This window comes from Harpia harpyja, chromosome 1 (genome assembly GCF_026419915.1).
Source record: "Harpia harpyja isolate bHarHar1 chromosome 1, bHarHar1 primary haplotype, whole genome shotgun sequence".
NCBI lineage: Eukaryota > Metazoa > Chordata > Aves > Accipitriformes > Accipitridae > Harpia > Harpia harpyja.
In genome coordinates, this window is record NC_068940.1 from 29,033,094 (window position 1) to 29,052,111 (window position 19,018).

The following is a 19,018-nucleotide window of genomic DNA, read 5'->3' on the forward strand; positions in this document are numbered from 1 at the left end:
ATGAAGTGAATGCAAAGCCAAACTACTGCTCTATTGCACTTTGGACTGCTGGGTCAGGAAGCCAGTTACATCTCGGCAAGTGCCTGGAGCCAGTTCTGTGCCCCCACTTCCACCACACAGCACAGGGTACCTGTGACTTGCCATAGGGACTCCTCACTCTTACATCAGCAGCCCAAGCTCAGATTGGCAATAAACTCCTTTTGTCCTTGTAGCCTGCAAAATTGCTTAAGGAGGGCACTTGCAGCCACCCAGTTTTCCACTGCCAGTCACATGATGTCAGTACAAGACCATACTGGACATATAATGAGATGACCTGCAGGGAGGCTCTACAAATAGCCCATAGTGGTACCCTCTCTTTACCTCCTGATGTTCCTCAAGGCTCACCAGAGTCAGAAGCTCTCATCATGTAGACCAAACAGTAGAAGTTCAAGCTCAAGCATAGCCTTGGATTTAGAATGTGGATATACACTTAATGACTTCTTTTTACACCTCTTGTATGTGTGAAAACAACCAGACTATGCTAAAGTCAAGTGAATTGCACTAGCAGAAATTAGAGAAGCTTTGTAAATGGGACCTCTAGGGGAATTAAAAGGAAGGCAACACCCTTCCCCTGCAACACTTCAGGTGCACATGAAGTTAATGTGTCTAATTAAATGTGTGCCTACTTGGATACAGACTCACAGAAGGGATTCTGCAACGTTTTTTGTGGAAGTTACACTGATCTCCTCTTTCTAGTAAAGAGTAGCAACAATACAAGCGTAAGGTGCAATATGGTTACCCTGAGGATATGCTAGTGCAATACTTGAACAATACACAAAATTATTAAAGAGATGAATGAAATAAAAGAGTATGTTTTTCTCTGAAAGTTAGCAAACTGCACTGCGATTTCAAGGCTCTGAAACAAGGGAAAAGGAGGAACAAAATATTTTGAACCATTTTGGATGATGAGTGGGTGCAATTGAGCTAGGAAAAACACCTGCGACAATGTTAAGTCATTAGTCACTTTGGAACCACTGACCGCTGCATTCCAAAGGGATTACAAAAGCAGCTGCTGATGCTTTGCTGTGGTGAAGGTGTGGACTGGCAGGTGCCAGTTTGGGATGTAGGCCAGTCTGGGAGAGAGGTTCTGGTGGTTTGGTGAACACCGCTGTGGGTGTGTCATACGGAGGTAAAGGAGGTGGTTGCAGCCGAGACAGAAAAAGTGTTCTGAGATTTAATTACTTACGTGAGTGGTAAGGAAGAAGAAAGGAAATAGTCATACTCCAACAGGAGCAACATGTAATGTCTGAAGCAATCACTATAAGTACTGAACACCTGAACTTAAGAACTGGTCAATGCGGTTTGTCACTAGGGCTGTGTGTGAAGATCAGGTAACATCAGAGGCTTGTGGCTCTTATGGTTTCCAAGGAATATGAATTAAGCAAAAGAGAAAAAGACCAACTAAAGTAGCTCTGAACAGCAATCAAATCCATCTGAGGTGATTCCCGGAAGGAGTTTTGACAGCCTGAACATCCTGGAAACTTCCAAGAGGAAGAAGGACCTCTGAATTATAATGTAAGTGGAGATACACTATACCAGATATACTGCTGCCAAGTATGAAAAGTTTTAGTGTTCTTCTTTCAGGATAGGGCTAACAATAATGTCATATAAGTAAGTACTCTTTTAGTCTTCGTGGTATCAAAACAAAGTTTCTCAAAAATGTGCAGGAAGCTAATTTTTTTGTAAAATCAATCTTAGAAACAGCTCTTGGAGCTTAATTTCTGCTTCTTTTTCAGGTTTTTTTCTTTGTAACTTAAAACTCGGACTAATTTATTTTTTAAGTCTTTACTGAGTGCTAAGACATGATCAGTTTAGCTGCAGAATCTTAAACAGATAAATATTCCTCCCTACAACAATGTCATTTTATTACCTGTACACTTTTAAGCGAGGGTACAAAAATAAAAAGAAATATATCCACAGTTGTGAAGACAGATAGGCTTTATCAGTTTGCACTGATAAAAACTACTCATGGTTAATAGTTTGGGGGTTCCTTTTGAAATTAAACTTTTGCTGAAGTAGTAGTATGGAGCTAGCTAACATAACAGGTAAACAGACATTTGTTTCTGGTGGGAATTTATCATTTCACATAAGTCAGGGGGCACTGGAGATAATTTGAGACCCCAAAAAACCCCTCTAAAACCAACTCACAGCTGTTGAACAAAACCAGAAGTGACATTGACCAATCTGGAAGTTAAGTAATCAGGAAACGCTCCTTTTTCCTTCATATGGCTTTTACGTCCCACCACACTCCCCATTTCCTCATCCTTAAAGATAACTTATTCATGGCACACCTATTATCCTTTGTAGGAAGTTCTTCTTGTCTTGGGATTCAAGTGAACACATTTCCTCTGAGTAAATAATTTTGGTATCTCCTCCCATAATTACACCCACGTTGAGTAGGAACATTGGCATTAGACATACATATATTATATGAACTAGTTAATTCGTTTGACAAGTCTACAGGTATTAATAACAACTGCTAAGCACCTCTCCCCTCTCTAAAATTTCAGCTGACAGCACGAAAAGATTGCTGGGTTTTTTCTTTTTATGATCCATGTGACTTGGACATCCTTGAAGAACAAAGTAGAAGTTGTATGCAATTCTCATAAGCTGAGGGAATGGCAGGTGAGTTCTGCGTGTCATTTGCTTCCCTTCAGGAGGCACTTTATTCAGGACTGTTTCCTTAAGATACATGCCCTGTAGGTATCTGCTCAGATTTCTTATCTGAAATTTTATATTGTAATTTGTTCTTGCACTTCATTTTCAAAGTTTTACTGTTGTTATTATTAAGACCTGTTTGAGAATAATTTTTGAGCTAAGCAGAGGATAACTGGGGGGGGGCTGTGAAAGAAAAGAAATTCCCATTACTTCAAAAGGCACCATTCACAACTCCATCTAAACCCTTCATTTTTTAAATGCTATTTCAGAGATGTGTTATGCTTTGTATTAAAAAAATTAGTGTAATCCATCCTAATGGAGCTGTGAGCACGGAGCCTATAGATGGGAATTCAAAGATGCATTAAAACCCTACTAAAGGAAAACAGTAGTGACAATATCTATGCATTTTAAAGTTTAAAATGAAGATGATTATTGAGCTGGGCAATTGCAAAGCAAGGTTGTCTCTTGTTTAACAATGAAACAAACATTTTCAAATCAGTTTCTAAAATGCTGCTTTGCAGGGAAAGCAGCAGCCTTTCCTGGCAGCACAGAAAGCAGTTCACTGTCATTCCAGATAGTCATGCTAAAGATTCTCTTTTTCAGCCCATCAATGCTTACTCACATTACTTCTTTGTGGTCTTAGACTACAAAGAAAAAAATTTTTCTTGAATTTAATTATGGCACTTTTTTTGCATAAGTTAGATTTTACTTTTACTTCTTCTTCAAAGATTATATGTAAATTCTAGTAATATGCCCCTATACTGTTCCAGATCTGATTTAGTATTTCATTGCTGTGCTATATGGTACGAGATAGACTTGGAAGCTTGTTTGAAGATCCCTACCATAATAGTGCATGGTGCCATAGGCCTTAATCGATCCTTTCCATCACACTATTTTTGTTGTTGTTATTGTTTGCTTTTGAATTTCCTTTAAAATGGTGGAGGTCATGTCCCCCCCATCCTGCTCCCCCCCCCCCCCCCCTTGCATTTATGATACTAGCTTTAATAAAAGTGATTTGGAAGAATCTTCACCAAGGTACTTGCCCTGAGTATTTGCCAACACTTGCAACACAATGCTCCAGGTGTACTCTGTGGAGTCTCATAGGGCAGATATAAACACAGAGGACAGTGCCTCTCGGAACTCCCAAAGACAGTATAACTGCTCAAGTTTGAGTGCGGCAATAAAACATAAACTATAGAAGGGAAAACAAATCTTGCAAGGAAGATCATATACATACTCGCTTGCTGAAAAGGTAGTTGAGAATTTAAGGTGGCAAGAGCCTCTTTATGGGTTTTAAACCACAGACCATAATAACAGTATGTATGCAGGACACTTGGTGTTGGAGAACTCCAAGCACACTGTAAGTCATTAGAATTCCTCTAGGATGTGAAGGTAGTGCCTACTAGAACAGGAATCCAGTGGTCCAGTTGTCACTTTGGACACAGCTATATTCAGTCAGATTGATTTCTTTGTCAAAAGCTCCAACTTATGTCCTCAAATACCTCTTGTTGATTCATATAAGACAGATGATCTCTCACTATGCATCTTTCCCTACTCTAGGCCAAATGGCATCAAGATATAAGCAGGAAAATTAAGATGTCCCAATAGCCATTTCTGGGATCCTAAAAATATAGATGTTGAAAATGTAGAGGGGCTACAGGCCACTTTATTTGGTGCTGACAATGAAATGACACTGATTTGCCCCTGTAAATTTCTAAGTCCAGTGATAAAACAGCATCCAGCACTGTATAGGAAGTATATAAGTCCTGGTGTACGACAGCCCCATAACAAAACTCAAGCAAAAATTTCTATTATTTACCACTAGACTTAATCAATTTAATGGGGCATCTGCTTTTTAGTTGTCTTTTGTCTGGTAAAAGATAACTGCTCTTTGCAATCTCATCATGCCAATTACCAGCAAATGACTTCTTTCCATGCTGGCTGCTTCTTCATGTCTTTTCTTCTGTTTTACAGATCTGACACCAACACATATCAGCTGGCAGCCATCAGTAAACGCAAGCACACACCATACTGACAGATATGCCAATGCTGAGTTGACTGTGAGGCGAGGACAAGCCTTCACTATTACCCTGTACTTCAACAGACCAAAGCAGACTGGGGAGAACCTAGCATTTGTCACTGAAATAGGTAACACTCCCTTAGTTTAATCCATGTTCTCACAGAACTGTAATCTTTATCCCTTGTAGTTCTCCCCTTACTCCATTTAGAGATGCAATTTTTCTTCATGTATTTTTAATGCTTTTCCCCCTGTAATGTGCTCATTGCAAGTGTGAGGTTAATATTGAAACCACACTCTGGAATGGAAACCAATTACCCTTTCTTTCTGGCAGGACCATCCCCCTCAGAATCTCATCGTACAAAAGCTGTATTTAACCTCTCTGAGGTGGGGGCAAGTGGCTGGAGCGCTGCCCAAGGACCCAGCGAGTCTGGCTATATGAACTTTACAATATCCAGCCCAGCCAATGCTGTCATTGGACGATACAATCTCATCCTTCAAGTAACCTCAGGGAACAAGATCTTCTCCAGATTCCTGGGGCAGTTTGTGTTACTCTTCAACCCTTGGTGCCCAGGTAGGTACCAATGCCTTTGCTCTTGAATGTAACTGACCTATTTGCTTTCATATCCGCACAGTGAGCTTGCTACCTCAAGCTGTCTCTCTTTGGGTTGCCAGTGGCAGCAATCTCAGCTATCTGTTCAGAGACCTCGTTTTAATACATTAAAAAGATGCTGACGCTCCCCCACCCACCCTTTTATCCTAATGAAATGTGCTATATGGAGTAATAACATAGAGTCTTTCTTCAGGACTGAGCAGATCACTTTTTCTGTAAACAAGGGCTGATAGACTTTAATAAGTGCAGGTACTTCTCAGAACTTGAAGCAAGCATACAGTAACATCCTTGACTTGCACCTAAATCAAAGCAAGACTGCTCTTGTAGATGTTAACTGCAAAGACAATAGCTCAACTAACTTTATAAGAAATGATAAGAGGGCTAGTGTGAAGAAGATTGGCATTTCCCATGTCTTTCATCATGGGTTGAAAAGGGACATCTCCTGCTCCTCCATTTTTTATTTCTGCAGCCTCAGCATGTTGCAGAAGAAATACAAATTCCTAAACTCAGATTTTGCAAATATGCGATAGTCTAGAAACCTAGATTAGCCTTAAAATATACCACTAAGGGAGCTATAGGGAGCTATACCACTAAGGGAGCTAGTTAAGGGAGCTCTTAGCCAGCCAAGTGACTAAACAGCTTATAAAAGAAAAGTAACCACAATCACACACTATTTTCTTCTGTGACCATATGTTAGTCAAGGGCCACTAACGAATATGTCAAGAGCCAAGATGAAAAAGGCTGCTAATTAGCTCAGCATGTCTTGGAAGACAGAAATAATTATAGAAGGATGTTCAGGAAACTCAGACTGTCTCTGCATAGACAGTCCTGAGGGAAAAACCTTCCTAGAAACCCCTGAAAGATCACTTGTGGTGTAACCTCTAATTGATGGAAGCCAAACAGCAGGGACTGAAGTACTTGACAGCTCCTGAACTGGAACACCAGAGTAGCAGTGGTATTCATAAGACCAGACAAATTGTTCTCAGATGAAAACTGAGAAAAATTAAGCTGCGCCATTCCAGTTTAAAACTAATGATTTTGCAGAAGAGCCCTCCAGATTTATCAGATGATGCAATGACCACTGCCAAACAAAAGGGAGTATTCTTAAAGTAGGATGCTGGTGAAGAGGCTTCTGCAGAGTGGAATAGCCCCCTGAGCCTGACAAACAGGAACAGATTCAGTTTGAGGGTATGCTACCACTATAGTAAGTGTCATAGCAGAAGGGAAATAGAAAACTTATTTCCTCAGCAAAGGATAAATGGCAGATCTGGTCTATGGATATGGTTCCACATGGGAGGTTATTCATTAAGCTGGAAAAGACAGGAATTGATTCATAACCTGTAATATGAGTAAAGAACTACTTAGAAGGAAACAGTCAGGACTAGAGATGAAAGAAAAAACACCGGGTTGGAGAAAACCTACTAGTGGATCCTTAAGTGTCATCTGAAAAAACACTCTGAGCAAATGGTTCATTACTGACTTTGATACCCTGACATTAAGCAGCATTGTCCATACACAGATGGGCTGGGATACCACTTAGAAATAACTGGCTGCCCTTAGAGACTGGAGTAGTTGAGAAAGGATAATAAGATACAATAATACAAAATAAAAGACCGTACGTTTAGGGAGAAATAACAATAATTTCAATGGCAGACTTACCAGCTGGAAATCATGAAAAATGTGAAAGTACTTGTTAATCAAAGAATGAGAACCAAAGTGAAATGGCCCTTAAAAAGGCAAATGCACTCTTAAACTGTGTAAGAAGAAACAGTTGCTCAGATTAAATATTAATGCCATTGTACAAGGTGATGAATCTCATTTGGAATTTTCTTTCAATTAATCTTTCCTGAACAGGAATTATGAATTAGAACATGTTCAGTGAAGGGTTACTGGGATAGCTGAACACATGAAAAGCCTTTTGGACAAGAGAAAATTTCTAGTTTAGCAAGCTGAAAGCAATTAGTTTCACAGGTCATATATCTGAAATAAATACAGAATTTGGACACAGAAAATACTGATCTTTCCATAATGGTAACAAAACAATAAGCTTATTAATTCACTAACTTATTTGTTTCAAACCTTTGGATAAAACAATAGTGATGTTAAAACCATTAATACAGTCTCTTAAGGACATTTAAAGAGAAATCTAAGATACTTGCAAGCCAGCCTCTGATAATGATGCATTATGTCCTAATGCTACTGAAGGAATGTACAGTTACCTACTAGAACAAAGAGTGCTAATCATGAATTAAATGAAAGATCATATATTGCTTATCTATAGCTCACAAGTGAACACGTCAATTGTAAAGCTTTAGGGGATAAAAGGATATGTATGTTTGAGAATTTTGTAGAATGTATCTTTTTCCCTAGATGTCTGATACTTGCCACTTGTTTCTGTGGAAAAGATTGTATGAAGAAATTACTAGAAATATATCTGTGTTAGAAAGTATGCTTGCATATTGATTAAAAACTATCAATAGAAATTCATATCCTGCTTGTTTCTCACTATGCCAGGATAAACTTTAATTTCAGAATGAGAAGACAGAATATATAACAAGTTTGTATTTTTGTATTAAAATGAATTAATTTAATAAATGATTAGGTCTATAGTGGGCTGTCTTTCTATAACTGTCAAAAAAGAGGACTATTGTGGCTGATTGAGGCTTTTTTCTCCTTGTGTGCTGAGAGTAACAGAAGAAGGGGTTGTTCTTATTTAGTCATACTTGAAAGGAAGAGATTTGTTGTGGTGTGTTGTAGGGTTTTTTCCCTTCTTTTAAACTGATGTTAATTTTTCTCTGAATTATTGGTAAGAATAGTGTTATTACAAAAAAGTCTAAGTATACTTATTTAAAGAACCATCTCTAGAACATTATAATTGAGAGCATATAAACCTTAGAAAAAAGATGTTCTTCAAGTGATTATAGAAGGACATTTAGATTGCTCAGAATCATAAACTCATAGGGTTAGAAGGATTTTAGGAAGTTATCTAGTCTCACACCATGCTCTAAGGCAGGTTCAGTTTAGCACTTAGGTCATTCCTGACAGATCTTGAATTCCTTCTTAACGATCAGCCATTAGGGAAGCTCCAGTACCTCCCCCAGCAATTCACTCTAATAAAACACTAGCCTTTCCATTAGAATTTTTTCCTGTTAACTAACCAAATCTTTTTTGTTTTGATTTCAGCATATAACTTCTCATCCTACATACGATAGACACCAATAACAGATTTCCTCCCCACCCACCCCATCCTCTTCACAAGAATTTCTAGAATTGATTACCATGCTTGCCCCATGACTCACCTCCATTTTTTTTCTACCTTAAATAATTCTGAGTTAATTCATAAGTTATATTGTCTTCATAAGTTATACTTTCAGGATTGCTGAGCATTCTCAGTGCTCCTCTCACTCTTTCCAACTGGTCCACACCTTCAAGTGCAGCACCTGGAACTGCACACAGTTCTCCAGGCCCATGCTGACCCAAAAGCCTGGGAATCAACAATGATGATATAAAAAAAAAAAAATAAAGTGTGGACAGCCACCACAAAAACAGACTTACATAAAGTGATATAATTTTTAAAAGAAATTACACAATCTTTTTATTTGCAGGAAGGGAAGGATGGGAAGTTCCTATAGGAAGGTAAAGAAGTTGACTCAATAAAATAGAAAAGCTGATTTTTATATGCATTTCCTGAAATCCTAAAGCTTTCACAAAATAATTTTAAACATCATGAAATTAAACATGAAGCTAAGTAGATATTGCTACCTAAAGAGTGATCAAAACAACCTAAATATCTGTGGGAAGCTAAGCTTTCATAGCAGCTACATACTGTGCCATAGACTAGGGAAACCAATGAGTAATAAGGAAATCAAAGTGATTGGTTGAGCAGGCTATCCTAATAACATTCCTGATAACACTTTGGATCAGGCAAGTAGGGATCTTCATTTAGGAATCTTAAAACAAGATGAACGCAACTGGAAAACAGAGAAAAATGTCATCTGTGTGATTCTTTTCAAATGTCTATTCTACTTCTAACTACCCTGAGAAGCAGAAGAATCCAGTGAGCTAGCCTGGACTTTTCTCCATCTTCCTCACAAAAGTACAATGTACAGATAGGGGACATTTAGGTAATATGCAAAGGCTATACTAAAATTAGGGGGAAAAGTTAATGTAACATGGATTCCCCCCACTGGCCCCAGGCCATATGCAATAGCAGGCATTTTCACCGAACTGTACATGTTCAGGGAGCTACAATTCTGTTTTCTAAACAGTAGTTTTTCCCTTGATAAATCAAGATACAAATATTTTTGAAAGGTTGCTAGTATTCTCAGCTTTAAGTGTAAAAGCATGTCCAACTTGGTTTTCAGGTGATGATGTCTACATGGCTAATGAAAGTGAGAGACAAGAATATGTTCTAAATGAAAATGGAATAATCTTTGTGGGCAATGCAAAGTACATTGAAGCAAGAGGATGGTACTATGGACAGGTAAGACATAAGGAATTAATTTGGGCTCTTATTCTGTCTCCAATGTGTGCCTCTGCACACTACTGTCTTTGTGCCTCACTGTCCCTATCACATTTGGGCTGGAATATCTTAGAAAGGAGGAACTGCAGTAGAATCTCCTCTAATTCTGTTTGTGAAACTATCTATTTTTAAAAAAATTTATCTGATCACAGTTTCAAGATCACCTTCTAAACATCTGTCTTACCATGCTTGATCTGAGCCTATACTATCGTCAGGACCCAGCCATTGATGTATCCCGAAGAGGAGATCCTAAATATGTGGGCCGAGTAATCAGTTCTATGGTAAGAAATGGACAACTTAATCTGAATTCCATGTACTTAAGCAGAAAGCATTAGTTATACCACTGAGACTCAGCTACTTGCACCTTAAGCAATATAATTAGCTAGATACGGTGCATTACACACAATTGATTTTGTGCATTTTGTCCATTGGCCTATTTTTAGATCAATGGAAATGATAATGATAATGGAGTTCTCCTGGGAAAGTGGCAAGGAAGTTTCCATTCACATGAGAATCCATCCAGATGGGATGGCAGTGTGGTAATCCTCCAGAAATGGTGTCAGGACAACTACAAGCCTGTTCAGTATGGCCAGTGCTGGGTTTTTGCAGGCGTGATGTGTACAGGTAAGCTTTAAGAATAGAGGAGTGTGGTGAAATGGAGGCATTTGTGACCTCTGGTTTTATCAAAAGTACAAAGCAATTAATTCTACAAGAGGAACAGTGCTCTGAAGACTGCAAATGCTAAAGAATCACAAAATATTTAGACACTTAACTTTGTTTCTCAGATATTTATAATCATTGAACTAAAGCTGTGGGTTTTGTTTGTGTTTTGTTTTTTGTTTTTTAAATATATTTCAGTTCTGAGGTGCTTGGGGATTCCAACTCGTTTGGTTTCAAATTTTAACTCTGCCCATGATGTGGATAGAAACCTGAGTATTGATAAGTACTACGACAGCTCTGGAAAGAGTCTTAATATCAGCAAGGATTCCACATGGTAAATATAAATTTTTGCATCTCACCAATAATTAGAGAGAGGATTTATGAGACTTAAAAACATAAACGCTAGTAGTACAAAAGCAACTGAATGGACAAAAGTTAATACAAATATCTAAATTAATACACTAGACATCCATTTGAAAAGAAAACGTATTTCATGGTTTTGAGATAACAGTTACTTCAAATAACCAACCAGCCCAATTTTTTGCAGTCCCTGACCTCAAACAAGTTGCAACTTTCTTTAAAATTATGTTTCCATTGACAACATACCAGTTACCAAGGCTCTTTTAATTACTGACACCTAACCAGTCTGTTCCTGATAATGCAGCTGAGTACCTTCCACGCTCTCAACTAGTTTACTGCTGCCATAACTTTCTCTCATCACACACCTAAAGCCTGTGTTTCTCAGTTTGGCCTGTCAACCGCCCCCCCCCAGGTAGATGGGGGCCTCTCCAAGAAGTTTTCCTGCACTCCTTTAGCTAGACCTTCCCCGTATGGGAACAGAAAAGAGAACAATCCCAACACTCTCCAGACTTGCTTATTGGACATTGTAGTCCAGTGCTGTAAACTGCAAGTGATCCATGATCATCAATCAAGCCCCAAAATTTGAGTAGCCAAAGAAACATAATATTCTTTAAATAATACCATTTTATACTTCAGTTGCCCTCCAGTTTTAAAATCTTTACTCTGCACCCACTTCACTTTTCAGAAAGTGAACTTACTAGGCCCAAGGGTATATCATATAGCTCAAAGTCTCTGTGCACACTAGGCTTCACCAAAAGTATCATCTTTAGTCTGCTTCCTTTCACTGAGTGTATGTGGTTGAAGGATACAGGAAGTCTTTCACCTCTTAACTTCCTTAAAAGTATTAGCCTCTGAACAAAATTCAGCCAACAAATCTTTTCTGGGTCCTCCTGTGACCTACATTTTACCAATCTTTCATGCTATCCTTTCCTTTCGGAGTCTGCGGAACTCATTACCACTGGATGCTGTTGAAAACAAAGCTATAAAGAGTTTTTAAACAGGACAAAAGAGATTCATAGAGAATAAGATGACTAATGACCATGAAACCCAGTGGTCTCAATGCAATGACCGACTCAGAAAGTCCCTAATTCTCTGACTGTGAGAAATCGTAGAGCATATCAGGGGAAGGGTCATTCTATTCAGGTGCTGTTCTTATCTCTTTTCTAAACATCTGCTGCTGCATAATACTATAGATGGACTACTGGACTTTATGAGCATTTTATCTGATCCAGTATAGCTATTTTAAGTTTGTATTTAAATGAAGCATTTTCCACATTTGAAGGTTACTGAACCCAATCACCAAGTGTTGCCTATATACAAGGCTTAAATGTTTCACTTATAGTTCATATTGCTCCCAAAGCAAGCTGCTGACATCTGTATTCTCTCCCTCCCTACCCTGAGGTCTACACCTCAAAAGCAGGCAGTAAATCCATCCTTTGAAAGAGGTAGTGAGTTGCTGTAACTAGACAGCTTGTGTCACATCTTAGAGACTCTTTAAAAAACAAAATTCCCTACTCCTTTCAAATTGGAAGTTTGTATGACTCTATATTACTATGCTTTCTAGACATTGTTCTTTGTCTCCAGGGATTATCACGTCTGGAACGAAAGCTGGTTCATTCGCCCAGACCTGGGAACATCATACAATGGATGGCAGGTTTTAGATGCGACTCCACAAGAACAAAGCAGAGGTAACAGTATAAGTTCTTACTATGACTTAGCATTCCTTCTCCAAACTGAGCACAACTAATAAAGTTTGACTTTTTTTTTTTCATGTTTTAGGATTATTTCAGTGTGGCCCTGCATCTGTCACAGCCATCAAAGAAGGTGATGTAGACTTGGATTATGACACCTTATTTGTGTATACGGAGGTGAATGCCGATTGCAACAGATGGATTGTATACAATGATGGAACTAAGAGAAGAGTTTATTGTGATACTGAAATAATTGGCAGGTTTATCAGCACCAAAGCTGTGGGCAGCAATTCCCGTGTGGATGTCACCTGTAATTACAAATATCCAGAAGGTAAAGGAATTATCACAAATTATCTCCTTGTTATCACAGTTATCTCCTACTGAATTCTTGGTGCTAGGACACTAGGATGGGTAACCTGTTTTCTTTGAGCATCTCTCCCTTTCTGTCAGAAAATATTTCTTGCCAGTGTTCTCAGACTACTTTCTTAATACAATGGGTATTGTATTTCTGGTTTTGTGTATTTAGTAGTTTCCTTATTAAGACACAATACAAAATATACTTTAGTCCCTTACACAGAAGTACAAAATGTAATATATACAGAAAACAGGGCTATAAAATACATTTTACTACCCAAGGCAGACAAATGCTCAAGCTGTCATACCAGAAAGTCTTAAAACTGAGTCTATCATTTATAACAAACTGTGCACAGGTCTGTAGTATGGGAAGTACAGATAAGTACTAGCTTTCCAGCATATCTGGCAGAGACAGTGGGGCAACAATCAAACCACTAATCCAAACCCTTAAATTCCAGTCCTCTAACACTAGATATCCATCTCCCATATGACCTCATGCTCAGTCTCTCTCAGTAAATAAGTTTGTTCTTGCTGTGTCCATTCCAGCTCCTCACCTTTCCTTTTGAAGACTGCATTACATCCTGCTCCCAAGAGGAGTGACTCACTCAGTCTCCCTCTCTGACTGTATAAATTCACCAAGTTAGGCTCTCTTGTGGTCCTGTTCCAACATCCAGCCATCAGCTACCCAGCCATTCAGTTGTTACTTGTTTGCACTCCCAGTGGACTCAGTCCCACATTATTGAATTCTGGAAACAAAACTACTAGGAAGCAGTAAAGGGACCATGCCATTCATCTGTACTTAGGAAAACAAAGCAGCAAAGGTTAAGAACTGCATAGCCATATGTTTGTGAGAATATTTTTATCTTCCCTCAAAAACTTGGTATCTATGTCTTCCCATCTTTTTTAAATTTAGGGTTACAGATTTCATATAATAGTTTGCTTAATGTTTGTGGCTCAAAGTCTTAAAAAAAAAAAAAGAGGAAGATGGATTTCACTTTTTTTAAAGTTTGCCTTCTGAATCAGCAGCCATATTACAATACTTCACTCCTCAAGGTTTTAGTGCAACTATATTTAATACAGAGGCTGGTTATCATCAGATTAGCAAAGTAACACTTATCACACTACTGCATGTTCTGACCAAAGAAAAAGAAATCTTGCATCCTAAACAAAAACAAATGCATCGTATTTCATTTTAGTGACTTACCTTATTACAGTATGTTTATTACTTTACTGTGAAAAACCTTAACAGAGGCCTAATAAAAATATGGGGAACTTTCAGGTATTGCATATTTCTAGGTGATGCAGAGCTGACACCCAATATCATTCTGAAAGCCTTTACACAGAGAAGGTGCAATGGCAACAAAAGTATGAATTTTACTTGGTTCTCTCCTTCAATCAGGTTCTTCTGAGGAAAGACGAGTTTATAAAAAGGCCTTAGCCAAGATATTTGGATCAAATATCACAGAAGGACACACAGAATCTCCAGATGAAAGATCTTCAGAGACAATTAGAAACCCTGGGATCTCTGGGAAATTCAAGCTGGCTGAACCTCCAGTGTTTGGCAAAGACATTACCCTAATCTTAATTCTCAATAACCTATCTTTTGACCACAAGACCGTGAAGGTGGACATGAGTGCATCAACCATCCTGTACACAAGGAGACCAGTGGCAGAGATCCTGAAGGCAACCACTTCTGTGGATCTTGGTTCTAAACAAGGTAACTTTTAATGTCCCTAAGGAGTCAATATAGCCCTCTTCTTAGCCACATGAAGGCAACTGGAAGGAAGAAACATCAGTATCGTATCTGTATCAGCCTTGTAGTGCATCTACTTGTTCCATCTCTTAATATCATTGTTTATGACTACATTTTACAAGATATTTTTTTTCCTCTGAAAACTTTCACTAGTTCAACCAGGAACTGAAGGTCTCATGAAATGTTATATAGAAGGCTACATTTATATTATAGCTCCAGAAGCAACACTGTATATATATGGGGGGTGTGTGTGTGTATATGTATGTGTGTGTGTATCTATCTGTCTGTGGTGATTATTACAGGTATAGGAACACATCTTACTTTTAACAAATAAAAAAAGTCTGATGTATGCTTTCTGGCAACACTTTAATAGAAATTAACTAGGACAAAGGTTAAAAATTACAATGAAATTGTCTCTCTTTTGAAGAGTCAAGGCTATTAAAACTATTATAGAGATCTTTTTCCTCCCCAGGGGCTACAAAGATAAACATTTTTTCCATACACAGCAGAAAAGTTGTAGGACTACAATAAGCAGCTGACCAGGTCACTTGAAAAGGATCTCTGTGAAACTTGACCCAAACTTTCTTCTTGACTGAGGTAAAATAAATAAGATATAAGGAGGGAATAGATAAAAATGGTTATACCTCTAATTATAAGAAATACAAAGGGACAGGAATCCAGTGAAATGCAGATGAGCAGATTCCTTCAGTTTCAGGCCAAAATCCTCCATTCGAAACTGTAAGGGTCAAATGAGTTAAAGTAGAAAAGGATCACCAGAAGAGGGAAATACACAACCAGCCTCACAAGGAAGAAATATAAACAGACTCCAGCTTTCTTATCTTCTGGTGTCTTCAATAATATCAAAACCCCTCACAATAACTCTCTTTTCTTTAGCATTCTTTGAGAGTGTAATGGTTCCTAAATATATGTTTGAATTCCAGGGAAACATATCCAGTTAAAGATCCCTTATTCTTATTATGGAAAATATCTGACTACTGACAAAAGGATCCAAGTTACTGCTTTGTGTGAAGTCATGCACATGCATGGGGTAAAGTTGCTGGTGGAGAAGACAATCATTTTAGAGGACACAAACATTATCATTAAGGTAAACAATTCTCTCCCTTATGTCCTAAACAGACAGAAAGAACTAAAAAGTCTTTATGGAGCTCAGATCTTAAGATGAGAATTTGGGGATAAATGCATTAATTTAGGCTGCCATTTCAGATGTAGCTCTAAAATTCTGCCTGCTTAAATTGAGAAAGTAAGCATGAGAGAGACCAGTTTTGAATCTTTGCCTGAATCTGCCCCGTTCTTCAGAACAGCTCTGTTACCTTGTTTCTCTCCCAGTCACATGCCACTGCTTTATGTTCACAGAACTTATTTTCATTTCATCTGTATTCTAGTTATTGGCAAGTGCTTGTGTTGCCTTTAAACAACTTTGCCTACTCCCAAAATACAGACTTAAACCCTTAATTCTAATCTATGTTCAGGCCAGTTTATATTGTTTTAACACTTTAATCCTGATCAATGATGCACCAAAAAAAAAAAGCCACTCAGCAACCCAAAGATCAGACAGGTTTAATGAGATGTATCTGTATAGTCAGTGCTCTATTTCACTGAAATTGTGCACGAAATATTGCATACAGCTTGACAACGCTATTTAGCTAATCCAAATCCAGCTTCAACTATTGGGAAAGGCGTATCAGCTGTCAGTTAAATTTCACTGCTCCTACCAATATCTCATTCATCCTCAAATATGAGAGATGTTCTGCTTACAGTTTGACTGCAGTCTGACTCCAGAAAAGTGTAAAACAGTGAACGATCAGAAATGTGTCTCTGTCATTTAGATTCCTCGGCGGGTTGTAGTGAACAAAGCTGTTACTCTAGAGATCTCATATGCCAATCCCCTCCCTGAACCTGTGAACCGCTGTGTACTACTAGTGACTTTGATGAATCAACAGGTCAAGATACAGTAAGTGAAAGCTGCAGCATTTACTCAGTGCTTCTACCCTGACCAATGGCATGTCTAGTTTCTCAGTAAGAAAAAATCATGGTTGAATTGTCTTTTTCATATTTTCTATTTATGAAAATAAAAATGCCACCAAATACATATTGAGATATTATGATTTCTCTGTCACATGTTATGTTTTTCCACGTAGTAACTTCTTTAATAACTAAAAACTGCTAACATTCTTCTTTCCTGGGAAATAAAATGGGCATGTCGAATTCCTTTGTCTCTCTAATATTTCTTCTACAGCTTGGCTTTGTGTTTCTATTTTTATATACAGTACCCTAATACTACAGAAATAAGTCTAAGCAAAAGCAAACAAATAAGACACTGCCATAGCTCCCCTCGTATCAGTCCAAAAAAGAAGTTGCTCTGTTCTCCTTTAAAGTAGGAGAAAATCATGCCTTTTCAAAACATAAGAACAAAATATTCTATTCCTTTTTTCTTTTCCTCTGGACTCTGCTGCTTTATGGATTAAGTCAGTGTTGAGTAGTTCATATTTCCTAAAGCTTGTTTTATTATAAAACAGCCTGACTTGCTGTGGCTCTGGAAATATTTGGACATAATAATCCATAAAAATATGGAAAACATTATTCCAGTGAAAGACTAAGCCAATTTAGGCCAAAAGGAGACATAAAATGAAGCACCCTGGTCATTAGAAAAATCATATTATTGCCAAAATGGATATGAACCAAGCAGGCATTGGACAGAGCGCTGACCTTTGACATCAGAGTTTTCCTATTCTGAGTTTGTGTTGACTATCCAAACTTGTACCCAACCCTAACATGGAGGCATGACGTAGCACTTCTCATTTCCATCAGTCTATTCAAGAGTAAATGAAGATGGTACTATCTTTTCCCATTTCTTAGTCTATACAAAGCCTCAAACCCTAAGTAATTCTCAAAACCCAAGGCTGGGTCTCAAGTAATTGTTGGCGCCCTAGCTATCATGCAGTTCTGCTTCTTGGGAATCTTGAGGAAAGACAATGCAAGCCTGAATTAATTGATTTTTTTTTTTTTTTTTCAGTCTGGCACAACTGGCACCGAGGGAGAGATCAAAAATTTATTTTGAATTCACACCTCGCAGGACTGGGCCCTTACAGCTGCAAGTAGACTTCTCTTGTGACAAATTTTCACATGTCAAGGGATTTGTAACCATTGCAGTAGCACCTGCATAATGTGATGGAATCAAGCTCCTATTTCAGCATTAACATGGCAAGACATTCTCCTCTGTATAGGGACAGTGATGACAGCAAGAAACTTTCCACAAAAATTGGTGACCTCTTACACTGCAATAGAATCAAGTCTCCTGCTTTCAGGTGCTTAATTATTTAGTCTCTAATTGTATTTCTTTTTTTTTGTCCTCTTATCTAGAAAAATGAAGCCACTTCCTTGTAGAAATAGTTTCACTGTTTAATCAAATCTCATTGTGTTAAGCTTCCAGTTTTGACTTTTCCATCAGATAATTAATATAGTCTTTTTTCGACCACATTCTAATTGTCAGCAATAAATAAAACCTATTCATACAACTGTATTCTTTTGTAATGAATTGTACATTCCATGGAAATATTATGAGAAATCACAAGATTGAGGGAAGTTCTTTTTCCTTCATTTCACAAGCTTCTTACCTAAAAAAGTAGAACATTTCCTCCATTGTTCATTTAATTTGTGTATTTTGTGACACCTATAACTCTGTGAATGGGGAGCAAAAAAGCCTATGAAAGCTGGAAAAAGTAATGTTTGGGGTCCATGACAACAGTATTTCTGTAGCCTGTGGGCATAGGCCTGTCACAGAGCAGACAACACACGTACACATTCAAATCAGTAACTTAATTCCTATGTAACATCAGAGTCCCAAGCACCACGAAGCATGGGTAGAGTCTTGCATTAATATAGAAGTCCAGCAACACTTTTTGCCCACCAGCACAAGGTCACTGGAGACAGAACACATCTCTCTTCAAACCTTCCCAACGTAACTCATTCACAGGCAGCCCCTACTCCACACCCCTGTCACAGTGTTTGCATACAGATGCCTCTTTTGTGGGTTCCTGATCCTAACACTGCCAGGTACCAGGTCTCACCTGAAATGCACTTTCAAGCAGCCTTAAGGATTCTCTATTACTGCAGGCAATGTAGCCTGTCCAGGGACTGCTATGAAAGCTGGTGTCTGACAGGGCACAGTAACCATCTGGCCACACTTCAGAAGTAGGGTATGAGGCAATAATGGTGTACAAACAGCTCTGCCAAGCCTGAAGATTCAGATTTGTTGTCTGACTTATAAAATGCTTAAAGCAGGATTAATAAGGCCAAAATTCTGAACCACAGAGCTGTCAGGAGTTCAATA

At 38.2% G+C, this 19,018-nt stretch overlaps 1 protein-coding gene and 1 long non-coding RNA gene across 2 annotated transcripts in view; one reads left to right on the forward strand and one right to left on the reverse strand.

The window, feature by feature from the left end:
• The window catches only part of LOC128139660 (uncharacterized), a 66,617-nt gene that overhangs the window by 12,066 nt on the left and 35,533 nt on the right, over positions 1–19,018 (reverse strand). The gene's annotated exons all lie outside the window — the stretch shown is intronic.
• Positions 933–18,200, forward strand: LOC128139631 (protein-glutamine gamma-glutamyltransferase 6-like). Its single transcript, XM_052782311.1, has 14 exons — positions 933–1,554; positions 2,550–2,664; positions 4,672–4,845; positions 5,049–5,288; positions 9,692–9,810; positions 10,002–10,130; positions 10,293–10,473; positions 10,708–10,843; positions 12,454–12,557; positions 12,649–12,891; positions 14,314–14,631; positions 15,609–15,772; positions 16,515–16,639; positions 17,702–18,200. The coding sequence occupies exons 2-14, from the start codon at positions 2,658–2,660 to the stop codon at positions 17,850–17,852; spliced, it is 2,091 nt and encodes a 696-aa protein (XP_052638271.1). The 5' UTR covers positions 933–1,554; positions 2,550–2,657; the 3' UTR covers positions 17,853–18,200.